Raw genomic sequence first — 14,287 nt, 5'->3', positions numbered from 1 at the left:
TAAAATTTGTCAGGACTTGCATATAATTAAAGTAGATGCATTCATTCATGTGTTTGTATACCATATACATACACATTATACATATACTAAATACATTTTTGTACCTGTATATGTATGTATATATGTATATATATATGGATGTATGTGTATATAATATATATTCTATAACTATGTAATCCACATATGTCATCTATATCATCACATGCAATAAAGACCTTGACAGAGAACACAAAAGATGCCAATAATGTTTATCTTCTTTTCTCGTGTTTTCCTCTTGTACAAGATAAGACTTCACTCATCAATTTATCCCACGTCTCCATCCCTGTCACAGACTGAGAAACAGGGCAGCAGGGGTCTTACCGTTTGACTCAACAATGGTGATGTTGGCAGAGGCACTGTCATTTCCTAACTTGCTGATCACTTTGCACATATACTCTCCAGAGTCAGCCAGGGATGCTTTGTTAATTCGAAGCTCTGACTTCCTGTGAGACAGAGACCAGAGCAGTGTAAGTGAGTGGCAGAAGCCCATCCTTAGTGTCGGTATAATACATATACTTTTCTGCGTTCAGAATTTTCAAACTCTCCCATCCAACCCTATGCATATAATGTGAAACTATCACTTGCTATCATGTCAGTTCAGCCGGATGCTTCAGCCAGACCAAGCAATGCCTTTATCCCATAGGTGGATAAGGTTGGTCCTTTCTGGTTACAATCATCATTCTCTGCCACTTTTCAATCACGTTATGCCTTGGAATTCTTTAAAATTAGCTGGCAAAATTTCTTTCCTCCCTCCCTCATATGTATCCTCACCCTGAGAAGAACATATATACAAGTAGCATTACATGGACTGACCAAGAGGAATATAATACTGAACAATGGAGGCCATGGGTTTGAAGGGGAGTGGGAAGGAGTAAATGGTGTTTAGGTTTGGGGAGAAGGAAATGTCATCATTTGATTATAATCTCAAACATTAAAAGGTTTGAGAAAAGAAAAAAATGTTTAAAATGTTTTCTTATAAGCCTCATAGATTTAATGAGCTATCTATGGTAGATAAGAATGCTCCACACTTCTCGGCGGGATAACATTCAGAAACATGGTAATTTTTCATAGGGTAGATTTATCATTCTAAGAAACAAGAAACAAAAGTTATCATCCTTGAAGACTGCCATTGCCAGGGACAAAGTACTACACTTGTTCTGAACCCTGGAATAAATGTTCCTGCTACAGTAGTCCACTTTTATAACCCTCTGAACATTAAATCGATATTCACCATTTCTTTAATGTGGATACATTGTGATGTGTACTTTTGTCACTTTTACTGTTGCACATGGCCTGTAATTTAAGCTGTCTATGGGTTACAAAAGCTCAGAGCTAACAGGATTAGCTCAGTGTTTGCAAAGGACTTTATGTAGTGGAAGTTGGGGAGTTTCCCACAGTAGCTCAGGCTGGCCTGAAACTCAGGAGAGAAAGGATAACTTGAGCAACCTCCTGCCTCAGTGTGGTGGTTTGAATAGGTGTGGCCCCTGTAGAGTCGTGTGTTGGAATGTTTGGCTCAAAGGAACTGGCACTATCAGGAGATATGGCCTTGCTGGAGGAAGTCTATCACTGTGGAAGTGGGCTCTGAGGTGATATATGCTCAAGTCTGGCCAGTGTGACTCAGTCTCCTTCTGCTGTCTGCAGATCAAGATGTAGAACTCTCAGCTCCTCCAGCCCCATGTCTGCCTGCTCATGCCATGTTCTCACCTTGATGGTTGTGGACTAAACCTCTGAAACGTAAGCCAGCCCCAATTAAAAGTTTTCTTTTATAAGAGTTGTCTTGGTCATGGTGTCTCTTCACAGAGATAAAACCCTAGTTAAGATACTCATTCTCCCAAGTAATAGGCATGAGCTGAGCTTACGTTGACTATTAAAGCATGATTCTGTATTCTAGCTTGGAATCTGGGAGTCATGCCCTATAGCAAGGACAATGAGACAAAAAGAGGACAGGAAAGGAAGGTGACAATATTTGTGGTTGCTTTAATGCTTTGCTATTTTCTCCATTCTTTATCGTCATCTTGCCACGTGCTACAATCACCAGGTAGATACTCTGGTTCCAAATTTTACTCCTCCCTCCTCTCTAGCCTAGAAGGTAGCAGCATCCACAATTCCACACTCACACCTCCCAGTCTTGTGCCCCTCATATTTTGCACCCAACATTGAGTGCCCTACATAGAAATAAATGTAGATTTCTACCTTAATGATCTTAGTTGGTCTTCAAAGGCCACCTTCAGTGTCCAGCACTTGGTCAGGCTTTTCAGGGTCAAACCATGCAAGTGAAGTTCTCTCTCCATATCTAGATTCTGGCCACCTCTACTCTCACTGTTCCGAACCTTTTTCATTCCAGTTCTCTCACTATGCCTCCTGCCCAGACATACAACATACACTTCAGACCAGACAGTCTATAATTTTAAGCTTCCTGTGTCCTCACAAAAGCATAACATAAACTGTGTTATTCCTGATAGATCCTCAAGCAATACTGGGTACATGTATGAATGGATCAGAGAAGTTTCTGGATATACCTGCTTATGCAGTCATGGGACCTGAAATCCTTAAACGCAGTCAGCAGGAAGTGGGATGTGCAAGGGGTAGTGAAAGTTTTAGGCGATACAGACCCCAGGCAGCCATGGCCAGGTCAATTCATTGGCTGAAAAGTTACCTCCATTGGTTGTAATGCCCAAAAAAATCAATAGTAAAATTTACAAGTTTGGAGTTAGGTGTGGAGGACAGGGGAACCATAACAAATGGGTTCTACACTCCCAAACTTTGGAAACCATTAACGTTCTACCCACCCACCTCCTTCAAGCTTCTCAGAACTTTCAACGTGACTAAGAAGACTCTGATCATCCAGTAAAACCTCTCAACCTAGCCAATGTCTTTTCTTTCACATAGCATACGTAGTCATACTTCTGGAAAATAATGGTCCACAGAAGAAACTATCAGTAAGATTTACTAGTGGACAGCGTTGTGTATCTAAGTAATGGGACTAGCAAGAACTGTGTGGGGGATAGCCACACATTAACTACAGAGGCTATTCAAAGAAAAGTTTCCCTAAAATATCTCTGTAAGACAGCATACATCTCCACAAGTAGATTGATAATCCATGCTAATAATAAGTAAGAGTATCCAAGTGTAACAATGTTACGACACTGCTTTTCAGGCTCTTCTGATATGGGGCCGGCTTTAGGAAACTCAAGTATACATTTCCTAATGGATAATCCGCTTCCTATACAGTTGGCCTGTCTGTGATAAGTTTGCCTTGTGGTAGATACTTTCAAAGAAAAAAAAAAACCCTGTAAGCATAAATATTGCAATAAAAATTTTTAGCTAAAAGTACAGCAAAGTTTTTGAAAGAATTTTGATGTCTGATTTGTGAAATTATGAAGCAAATTATTACAGCAAATTATGAAGCAAATTAGAAAATATCCTCATCTTTTATATCAGAGAAAGAATTAATTCCTTAAAAAAATCAAGGAAATAAACAAAAAACCTCAGGGACTTTTTATTTTAAGACCCAAAATTCTGGAAATCAATTAGAGCAATATTTCAAGACTGTACAAGAACCAAAAAGCCCCAATCTTCCCAATTTATAAATCTAGGAACAATCTTACCCTGGTATATAAAGACCTCTTTCTTGACCCTGCACAATTTAATATTTTAGCTATTGAACTGGATTGAACTATAAGAAACAAGGTAATTAAATTTCCAGTTGGCATAATCTTTAAAATGATACTTTTAAAATCTAAATTCTTCTAATAAGCCTGGGCCATGCTTCTTGGAACACAAACTCAAATAATGTAATCAAATGCTATGATGGACAGAGGGATTATGTGTGGTGTGTGGTGTGTGTGTGTGTGTGTGTGTGTGTGTGTGTGTGTGTGTGTGTGTGTACTATTCTGTGTTCAGAAAAAATATTCCATGAAACAATGGAAAGCAGGTCTCTTTATATAAGTACATACTTCTTGGTAGTTTCATACAAGCCCCGGGGTGTATTTCCAGGCATTAGAGGGGCCATACAATCACTACTGTGGAGAACCATCCCTGGGAATCTAGCATAGAACACCAATAGTCCAAGACCAAGACTCAGTTTCATGAAGATTTGTAACAGATACAATCAGATTCAGAAACCGGTGTAGAAATACAAAAGAGACAAGGGTTTCTTTAATACCAGCCTTTTAAAGAAGCTATTTCTTAAAAACTGAGTAAGAAATGAAGGAAAAATGCATCTACTCTTGGGTTAAATTACTGCTCACGCAGAGTACAAATCAAGTTGGCTACAAGTCCTAGGACATCGTGAACTGGCTGGGTCACAGCTGGAACGCTGAAATGTATTTTGGCGTGACATCCAATGAAAAATACCATTAACTCGGGGACTTTAGAAGAAAGTGACTACAACTGGAGAGACTCTAGAAATCCTAACAAGAGAAAGGATTCTGTTAAAGGAACAGGTCCCACAAGCAAGCCCTCTGAATGTCACATGGGCGACTATTTAAATAGATCACCTGACTGAGAATGACTGAGTGTCCTATGAAAACAGAGCATCGTAGGGAAAAGAGGGGAAATATCAGGTCGTCTTACAAAGGAGAATCTTGGTGATCTAGAACCAGATTGGAAATCTAGGAAAGAGTTTGGTTTTCTCATAGAGAGAATCAAGACCGGAGAGCCATTTGCCAAAGAAACTCTTACAAAGTCTCCATTCATGCAGCTCATGAGTGTGTGTATGTGTGTGTGTGTGTGTGTGTGTGTGTGTGTGTGTGTGTGTGTGTCTTCAGGTATGATTCAGATGTCAACCTGCTTTCTGTGACAAGGGTGCAGAAGGAAAATGGGAACTTCTTGGGACAATAGAGCAAGATACCCATACTGAAATGAGGACACAAACCATACAAAATGACTACTCCGGGTATAAGGAAATTGGGATTCCTTATACAGCACTCCAATGGCCTGCCAAAGTACTTGAGTGGCTAAGAAGGAGACTGTATATAAACTTTTCTGATATAAAGCTCTTCATCCAAAATATGACCTCTGAAAACAATAGAACATCCATCCATCCATCCATCCATCCATCCGTCCGTCCATCTATCTCTCTGTGTGTGAAGGGACGCTCTTCCCATCACTTATGTGTGATAGCCAGAGAACAACCTGTGGTAGCTGGCTCTCCCCTTCTGCCCTTATGTGGGTTCTTGGGGCTGATCACAGGTCAGCCAACTTGGTGGCAAGCACCTGTTTGCCTACTGAGCCATCTCACCAGCCCCAAAGCAGATGACTTGTAAAATCTTCAAAAGGGTTTTGAATAAGCAAAACCACTTCCAAACCAAATTAAAATATGAGCTGCAATGAAAAGCTGAAACAAAATGAGGGTTATATAAACATGTGTGAGTGAAACAGGCAAGAAATAGAAGTTTGCCTTTCACAAGGCTAATCCAGAACAGATATTTCAGCGAGGCCAATCTGACATGCCAAAAGCCTTCAACTACTTTCCTTGATCCAAATCACCCACCAGGCACAGACAACCAGAACAGAATAAATAGATACACAATACAGAGTGGTTTCCATTTCTTTCAATTGGTCCCACACGTGGCTTACCAATTAAAACAAACAAAGGCTTAAATGTAAATTTGAACTCACAGGGAGAACATGCAGGAAAGTTGTTTCTTAAGGAGAGACAGGGTTCAAGGGGGAGATGAGTTTACACAATGATCGAAACTATATATTGCTGTGAAGTCTTTTCATAACACTAAGGAATTAAAGGGAAATTTTGGCTGCCATGAACAATCAGATAATAAAAGAAGGAAAAGGCCTAGACTAAGGACTGAAGGAGTCAACATTTGATGGAAACAGACTCCCAGGGAAATCCTACACCTCGAATGAAAATTCCCCTCTGCTCAGCTGTTCACAGCAGGAGAGTAAGTTTAAGTCACGTGACCAGCTAACCACTGAAACATATTCCTAGTCTAGATACCTAGTATTATATATATTTAAACATGAAAAATGACAAGAGATTTTATGGATAGCCTGAACTAATGCCAACCTCTGTATTCTTGACTTCATATAATAATCATATAAGATAACATGAACATTAGGGACTACTGACCTATTTAAATTCTCGGTTTATTTATTAGCATTAAGACCCACAGAAAGAAACTGGCATAAATTCATTTTCGAGGGTGATTACGTTTTAAACAATGTAATAATAATAATAATAATAATAATAATAATAATAATAATAATAATAATGTCCATTCTGTTTGTTTACAGGACTAATATACCACAGCATTTTGCTAATGTTAAATTTAGATTTTTTTTTTTTTAGCTACTCCAAAATCTGACAACACTATTTTTAAAGAGCTTCAGAAATGACAAGTTGTCTGACTGTGAAAAATAATCAGGTGATCTTCTCCGAAGCAGTCGCATACGCTATACAAAGCAGGCCTTATTTTTAGCTCAAATATATGAACTGTGTGTGTGTGTGTGTGTGTGTGTGTGTGTGTGTGTGTGTGTGTGAGAGAGAGAGAGAGAGAGAGAGAGAGAGAGAGAGAGAGAGAGAGAGAGAGAGAAAGCGCAAGCACACACGCATGCCAAGGGTAATTTACAGTCACGTGGCCTGAATACATTTCTTCCCATTTACTTCTTTGCAGCAAGGCTGGAATTAAAGTGAGTAATTTCTGAACATTGGCCTTTTGGATACTGTGGGAGTTATATTAGTATGTAGACAGTGCTCAGAGCTGTCTGGACCTATGCCGCCAATATGAATGCACCTTCTTGAATGCTAATGGCACTTTACTTTACAAGTTACTCAAGCCAGGCAACCGGTTAAGCTTTTAAGCGCACACGCGCCCCCTTCAGAAGCACACTGTGTTAGTCTTCTCACATTTGGGTTTTTTTCCCCCATCTTATTTACTCAATTTTATTTGCTTCTTTCCGCATATGAGATGGAGTATACATGCGCTTTCAAAAAATTTCTGCTCCCCAAATCAACCCCTGACTCACTCCAACAGGTGAGTTTCAGTGCGCAGTCTCAAATTCCCATGTTTTACTAGGATTAAATTAGATCATCTCTACACAAATTCAGGACTGCCTGTGCACGAGGATGAGGCCATCTCCCTCTTTGATTTGGCTACATTGCTGGCATGAAGCCCCTCACAAACTCTTAAATACTCTTGCTATTGTTGGGCCAACTCACAGCTATGAATGAAAGGCCATGTGGCATGTATCTATAACTTAATTTGTTCGATTGATGAAATCAGGACAGCAAAACCTGTTCAATCTAGTAATCTAACAAGTAGTTTTTGCCTTAAGCTCCACAATCATTATCTTTTCAACTCTTCTGCTGTGCCTCCTTTCTCCATGGTTCCCACTTCCAAAGACAGAGTGGGGCATAAGAAATTAAAAAAAATAAATTCTGAGCTTTTTACAAGTGCCATGTCTCCAGGTAAAGCACAATCCATTTGACCCTCAATTTTTCTTTCCATTTTTTTTTTTCAGTTTGTTTCTAGACAGACTCCTGCTATGTAGCTCAGCTAGCCTCAGACTTGTGGTGATCTCGCTCTCTCAGTCTTCCGAGTCTAGGCTTACAGGTGCGCACTAGTCTGGGCTCTTAGTTTTCCAACTTACAAAATTAGCCATCATAAGCCAACTACACAAATGCTTTTACTGTATGTTGGAACGCTGTTGTTTCTTTTGTTTCTTTTTCTTTTCTTTCCTTTTTTTTTTTTTTAATGGAATGGTTAGAAAGGGTTTCTCTGTGTAGTCCCGGTTGCCTTGGAACTTGATCTGAAGACCAGTTTGGCCTTGAACTGACGATCTGCCTGCCTCAGCCTGCCTCCGCTCTGGAGAGCTATGATTAAAGGTGTGTGCTAACAACTATCCAGTACGACTGTTGTTTCTATGCATTAGTATGTCAAAAAAAATTGTTTTAGGTGTTTTGGCCATTGATATTATCTCTGAAATACCACCGATGCACAATCTGCAGTCTCTCGTCTCACCCGTTAACATATTTCCAAATCAACTGATCTTGCTGACATGATCAGTAACAAGAGAAAAATGGCACAATTAATAAAGCCATAAGAACTAGGAAACGATCCCTAATTATTGTCATCTGAGTAATTAAACAGTTTGATAACATTCGATTACATTCTCCTTAGAGCCATTTTGTGCTGCCACTTTGCTCATGCATGTGTGGCAACTTTTGGTTTACAGCTTATGAAATCCAAAGAGAAGAGGTGGGCTTTCCTCTGCTGTTGCTGTCGTTATCAAACCTGCCTCTTCAGCAGTCTTCTCAGATGGGAGTGAATAAAACCTCTCAGAGATGACAACCACGTTAAAGGCATCATGTTGGTTAATGAACGGCTTATAAGCAAAAAACATGTAACAGCTTATCCCCTTCCCCAGTTTCCTCAAAATGTATTTCCATCCCTGTGGAAGGGATTCTTAAAGAAGGAAATAGATTAAGACAGAGACTGTTGGGAGAGTAGAAACTGCCTTCACTCAGAGGAGACATTTAACAAAGCCACTGAGTTGTCAGAAGTGTCATGTCATGCTGCAAACACGGCCATGCTCAAGGAAGAAGAAAACGTAAGGTTCTTTGATTGCAAAGATAACCACATTGTCTAAATCTGCTATAATGTTGATGGACCTTTAATTGTTAGCTAAAATATCTTATTATAAAACATAATTATATGTATTAACCCTTTGAAAAAATAGTCCAAACTCACTGTATCCCATAAATCAAGGTAATTGTTGAGCTTTATAACGAAGTTGGCATTTTAAGTGCATTAGACATCAACACTAAAACATCATTTAAGGAGACTGAATTTCACCTTCTGTGAGGATTACTGTACCTGCCACTAACTCCTTCTTCCTTTTCTTCCCGCCCAGCCCCATCCGACTTCCTACAGCTTTCTCTTTGGGTCCCATTTCTTCATCCAAAAGTCGTTAGAATCGCAAACTCCCAAGTTCTTTTCTACCTGATAAGACAATGTCTGGCTACTCTACAATCAAAATTCCTTCGGTTCACCATACCTCGTGTGTCACGGTAAATCCACAACTGGGGTCTTCGTAATTTTCTGTCCTCTTTGGCCCTATGCTATCGGCACGGATTCTGCTACGAAAGGCGTCTTACTTACCCTGGCTTCTTCTGTATCTTGATGTTTTCTGGTTTATTTCTGCGGTTCAGCTCGTTCCCGTTCTTGAACCATTTGAATCTGAGTGAGGAGTACTCGGAGCTGGTTTCGCACCGGAGCACTAGCTTGGAGCCTGCAGCTGACTCCTGGCTCTTCATTTCTTTCAATCTGGGAGGCAGTGCTGGAAAAAAAAGAAAGGGAAGAGGAAAAGAAGCTGTGATCACCAGGCCTTTCAAAAGGAAACATGTTGGATGAGCTTGATCAGGTCCCGTTATCAAAGTTTTATATTAATTACTAATATCATAAATATTAATTATTATCAATTACTAATAATAGTAATTATAATTATCGTTATATTAACTATTAATCTACTGTGTTAATTATTAATTATTAATATATTAATTAATGGATGTGTAATATATGAATTAATTATTAATATATTAGTTAATGGATGTATAATATATATGAATTAATTTAAATGAGTGGAACAAAATGGATCCCAAAAATTAGAAGAAAAATAAAATGTCCAAATTAAAATAAATAAGTAAAAAATAAATAAAAACGAACATAAAAAGAGACTGGTATAGAACCTGGGTAAAAAGCTCATTTCTAAAACCACATTCTTAGTAGCTACTCGCATGATTTAATGACTTAGTGCTACGAGACGCATGAACCACACTTTCCTCTTAAGAGCACCTTCATGGCTCCGTATCACACACTAGCCTAACTCTGTGGGAAGGTATTGTGAGTACCATGCATTTTTCAGTAAATGAATTTTATAAATTACTGACTTGAAAGTAAACACTAAGTTAAGTCTATTTTTTCCCCCCTCTTGGTTCTGGCATCTGTAGAAACTATCACTGGGCTCATCTCAGTAAGCATCAAAGGTGTCGTCCCCCACCCACAAAGCTGTTCTCGGCAAGATGCGAAGACCTTCAGCAGTATCACTCCTGAGTGGACCTGTGGTGGCTACACCAGAGGTAGTGACTGACCGCTCCAGAGGACCAGCACCACCACACCCTGGGCACTGCATACACTTAGCATTTCTTCAGAACAAAAGCTGTGAATAGCAAAATTATGCTTTCATTTGTGCAGGATACTTTATATTATCCTGCAAAATATACATGTAATTTCAATTTATATAAAGCCCCCCTATGTGCTATAATATGTATAAAAATCATATGGTGATGATTAGTAATAAAGGAGCATAAATATGAAAACAGACAACTGAGAAGCTGAGTGATGGCTTATTATAAAAGTCTACAGGGTATACTTGAGTTTTTTTAATAAAACATTTTTAATGAAAGAAGAAAAAGATGGCTTTCTATCTACACACACAGACTTATTTAATGATCAACCACCACAGAACCCGAGACCTCAACAGCTCATAGTTTCTGCTGAGTCTTACAAAGGTGGGATGACAAAGTCTACCTCTCTGCTCAGTTCAGGAATTAACAGGAAATCCCAGAAAACAAACCAAGTAAATGAGATTCTGCCTCACTGACCCAGGGCATAATTACTCCCTGGGTAAAGAGAGTCCAGGGACACAATCAAGGTCGCCTTACTCAGGAACAGGAAGTGGATACCTTGCTTCTTAGGCTCTTTGTTTTGCTACAGCTCAGCTCTTATAAGGCAAACCTCAAAACTGTCAGAAGCGAATCCAGGAACTGAAAACTAAAACCTTTGATTGCTGCCATTTCTTAACAGTACCCCCTCTAAGCACACACCCCCTCGTTTATTTGGTGGCTGGTAGAGCATCAGGAACATAATGTTGCAGACACAGGAGCAGGTTAGGAAACTTACCCAGATGCTCCCAAGTTTCAGTACCTGAAGGTTATATTGGTCTTGTTTTGTGTTTCCCCTACCAACCAGTACCCATCTTTTCTCCCTCTCTCTCCCTCCCTCCCTCCCTCCCTCCCTCCCTCCCTCCCTCCCTCTCTTTCCCTCCCTCCCTCCCTTCCTTCCCTTTCTTTTTCTTTTCTTTACTTTTCCTTTTCTGACAGCCTCAAAGTTAGACTGGCTTTCTGAACAAATTTCACAGAGCTTTTACTTTTGAGATATGGTTCTCTGCTCCGGAAGTTTTAAAAACACAAAATTCTAATATTTCTGACAAACACCTGTATTTGTCTCCATTAGCTTTGTTTAAGGTCATTTCTAATTGTCTGACTTTGCTGAAAGGTTTAGAAGAAACCAACAGGAGAGAGCCAAGTGGCATCAAAGAAACTAGTTCGCACATATTAAGAAGAATAACTTGTTGCATTTACATATCTAAACGGAGGTTTGCAGCTGGATTTTAAATTAAAGTTGAAACTCTACCAAAATTCTCAAGGTCTGGTCCCTTGCTTTAGTAAACAAAATGTCCCACTAGTTAGAGATACCTAAACCTAGCAAGTCTGTGTTCCCTCTTTTAACCACTCCAGGTATTTGCTTCCCAAATCAGCAAAAACAAGTCTGAACACAAACTATAAAACTGTTGTCTCTCATTTGCATAAGTATTTTCTCCTGGAGTAAATGTCAATTTTTTCCCTCCCTTCTCCTTATCCTTTTCTCTCCTATCTCTTTCTTCTTCACCTTCTCTCTTTAGTCTTTATTTCTATTATTATTATTATTATTATTATTATTATTATTATTATTATTATATGTGAGCACACTGTCACTACCTTCAGACACACCACAAGAGGACATCCCATTAAAGATGGCTGTGAGCCACCATGTAGTTGCTGGGAATTGAACTCAGGACCTTTGGAAGAGCAGCTCTAAACCACTGAGCCATCTCTTCAGCCTTAGTCTTTATTTCTTATTTCTTTACAGTCTTGAAATCACACACACACACACACACTCACACTGATCTAGTCAATAAGGGCTATTCTATAAAATTGTTTTAAGCCTTTAATATTCAATATTGTGAGCAACTAATGACAACCACGAAGCCAGGCTAGACTAAAAGGAGATTTAACGTGAGTTATCAATCAAAAGTGGAGCTACTCTATGAAGCACACTTGAGGGGGACATCATTGGAATTATTACGGAAACCCAAGTAAAAATAACGTACAAGGGTTGAGTTTCTCCGGTGGAATTACTGCACTATGGTCGAGAAAAAGAATATTGTTCTTAGAAGGCACCTGCTGACATCTTAGGGGAAAAGCCTTCAAGAAAACTTGAGATGGTTTAATGAGTCATAAGTACATGCAAATACCTACACTATTTATAAGAGAACATATGCAGAGAAAGGAGAAAAGGAAACCTTGGTTTTCTCTTTGCTTTTGTGCCTTCCTCATCTGGTCTTTCTGACATGAAATAAAAGGTTCCAACTTTTGGTGAGTTGCATTTTTCTTTTGCCCTGAAGTCCTGGGGATGAACCCAGGCCACATATGTACCAGGAAACTAGGCTATCACTGAGCTGCATCCCCAGTTACCTTAAGGAGCTTTTATTTTTTCCTTTGCCTTTTGAGACACGACTTTCTATACAGCCCAGGCTAACATGGACCTAATGTTCCCCTCCCACTCTGGCTACAGGCATAATCACCTTATGCTACTGATTCACTCCTCATTTAATAATTTAGGCAAGTTTGCAGTTGTGAAGAGAAATTGTTCAAGAACCACCCTTCCTGTCTTTTAATTATGATAAGTGTTACACTGAAATTGTTAAGTAGGTTAATGTCATAACCTTGACTTTGGGGGCTAATTCTGTTAGGTCTATATCTTGCGTGTCCTAACCAAATGGCCCCTAAGGGCGGGCAAACATCCCTTCTCTTATGAGAAGGCACACAATGCACAGAGGCAAAGACCTTTATTCATAAGGTCTTAAATATGTCTGCTTCCCCAGCTGACCCGGATGAATAAATAAATGTGTACCCATGAGGACACTATTTGCAACTACTTTTAATTTCTCTCTGTGTGTCAGGCCCTTCCAAGTCTCACAGAAGATGCTATTCCTATCTGCTCTCTCATTTTGCATTCCTAAGTATTCTATTTGTCCTGGGCGTGTTCTCCATGGCATAGATGACATTTAAGACATAAGGATATCTACCTTATCAGGGTTCAGTTCTTAAGAAACTGAGTAACAGTCACCCACAGTGTGGATGGAGAAGCAAAATCATGGTCCCCAAGGGAGCATGTGACTGCATCCTTGACCCATGAGTACTACTGCTAATGGTAACCACAAGAGAAACCAGCAATGCTCACACCTAGAAGAGCCCATATTCCAGGACATAAAGGACATCAAGACAATATAAATCCTTCCTTGTGATTTTAGATTAACAGCCTCGAATGTTCCTCAGCTCTTTCATAAAACTTCAAAGCAATTATTTGAGCCCTGATGTTTTGTGTGCTTTCTCATTCATCCAGAGGCAATTTTCAGCAGGGTAATTTTAGCCAGGGATGTTTAAAATAGTTAATTGTAAGTGGATTGTATTTAAATGTGTCTCTCAGACATGTGCTTTATTCTAATGATATAATACTATTTATTTCATTAAAAAGCTAATTAGTGTTGGAGAGAGGGCTTAGTCGTTAAGAGCGATCGTTGCTCTTGCAGCGGACCTGATTTAGTTTCTAGTACCTACATGGTGGTTCACAACTATCTGTACATAACTCCAGTTCCAGGAAACCCGGCGCCTTCTTCTGATACTTGAAAGCACTGAATATACATAGTGTGCATACATCCATGCAGGTAATCCACTCAGTCTCATAAGAGAAAATAAAAATATAATTTTAAACTCTAAATTACTTCACCAACTGCTTTCTAATAGGAATAAACTATAAGCCCAGGGCTGGTTGAAAAAAAATTAGAGTCAGCATCTTTAACTAAATATTTGAATCTTGAAACTGAAAAAAATAATCTCGTTTTTCAATTCTTCTAAGAGTAAATGGCCTGTCAATTTAAAGATAATTGAAGGCAAACTCAATGTCAAGTTAACGTTTTAAATGTGGGTGTCTAGAGCATCTTGGGCATGATATATTTGCGTCTGGCCTACCACAGCTCATAGTTTTGCACTGTAAGTGTTCCTAAGAATGTGAAAGCCTCACACTCTGAAATGATCTAATGACGGAGCTGGTTCTAAGCAGACTCTTCCTAAATTCATTTCTTCCTAAGCTTGATTAACATCACAGGAACACGTCTACACCCTTAGTAA

At 39.2% G+C, this 14,287-nt stretch overlaps 2 protein-coding genes across 14 annotated transcripts in view; both read right to left on the bottom strand.

The window, feature by feature from the left end:
• Erich1 (glutamate-rich 1) overlaps positions 1 to 14,287 on the bottom strand; it is a gene marked incomplete at its 5' end in the record, with an annotated part of 52,793,804 nt that overhangs the window by 15,380,076 nt on the left and 37,399,441 nt on the right.
• Positions 1 to 14,287, bottom strand: part of Nrg1 (neuregulin 1) — a 1,057,931-nt gene that overhangs the window by 141,277 nt on the left and 902,367 nt on the right. For all 14 annotated transcript variants that reach the window (NM_001271130.3, NM_001271129.4, XM_087587319.1 and 11 more), the window contains 2 exon segments: positions 361 to 482; positions 9,159 to 9,336. In NM_001271130.3, coding sequence (NP_001258059.1) covers positions 361 to 482; positions 9,159 to 9,336 — 300 coding nt within the window.

This window comes from Rattus norvegicus, chromosome 16 (assembly GCF_021556685.1).
Source record: "Rattus norvegicus strain SHRSP/BbbUtx chromosome 16, alternate assembly SHRSP_T2T, whole genome shotgun sequence".
Lineage (NCBI taxonomy): Eukaryota > Metazoa > Chordata > Mammalia > Rodentia > Muridae > Rattus > Rattus norvegicus.
The sequence above is the reverse complement of the archived record's forward strand: the minus strand, read 5'-3'. Positions and strand labels throughout refer to the sequence as shown.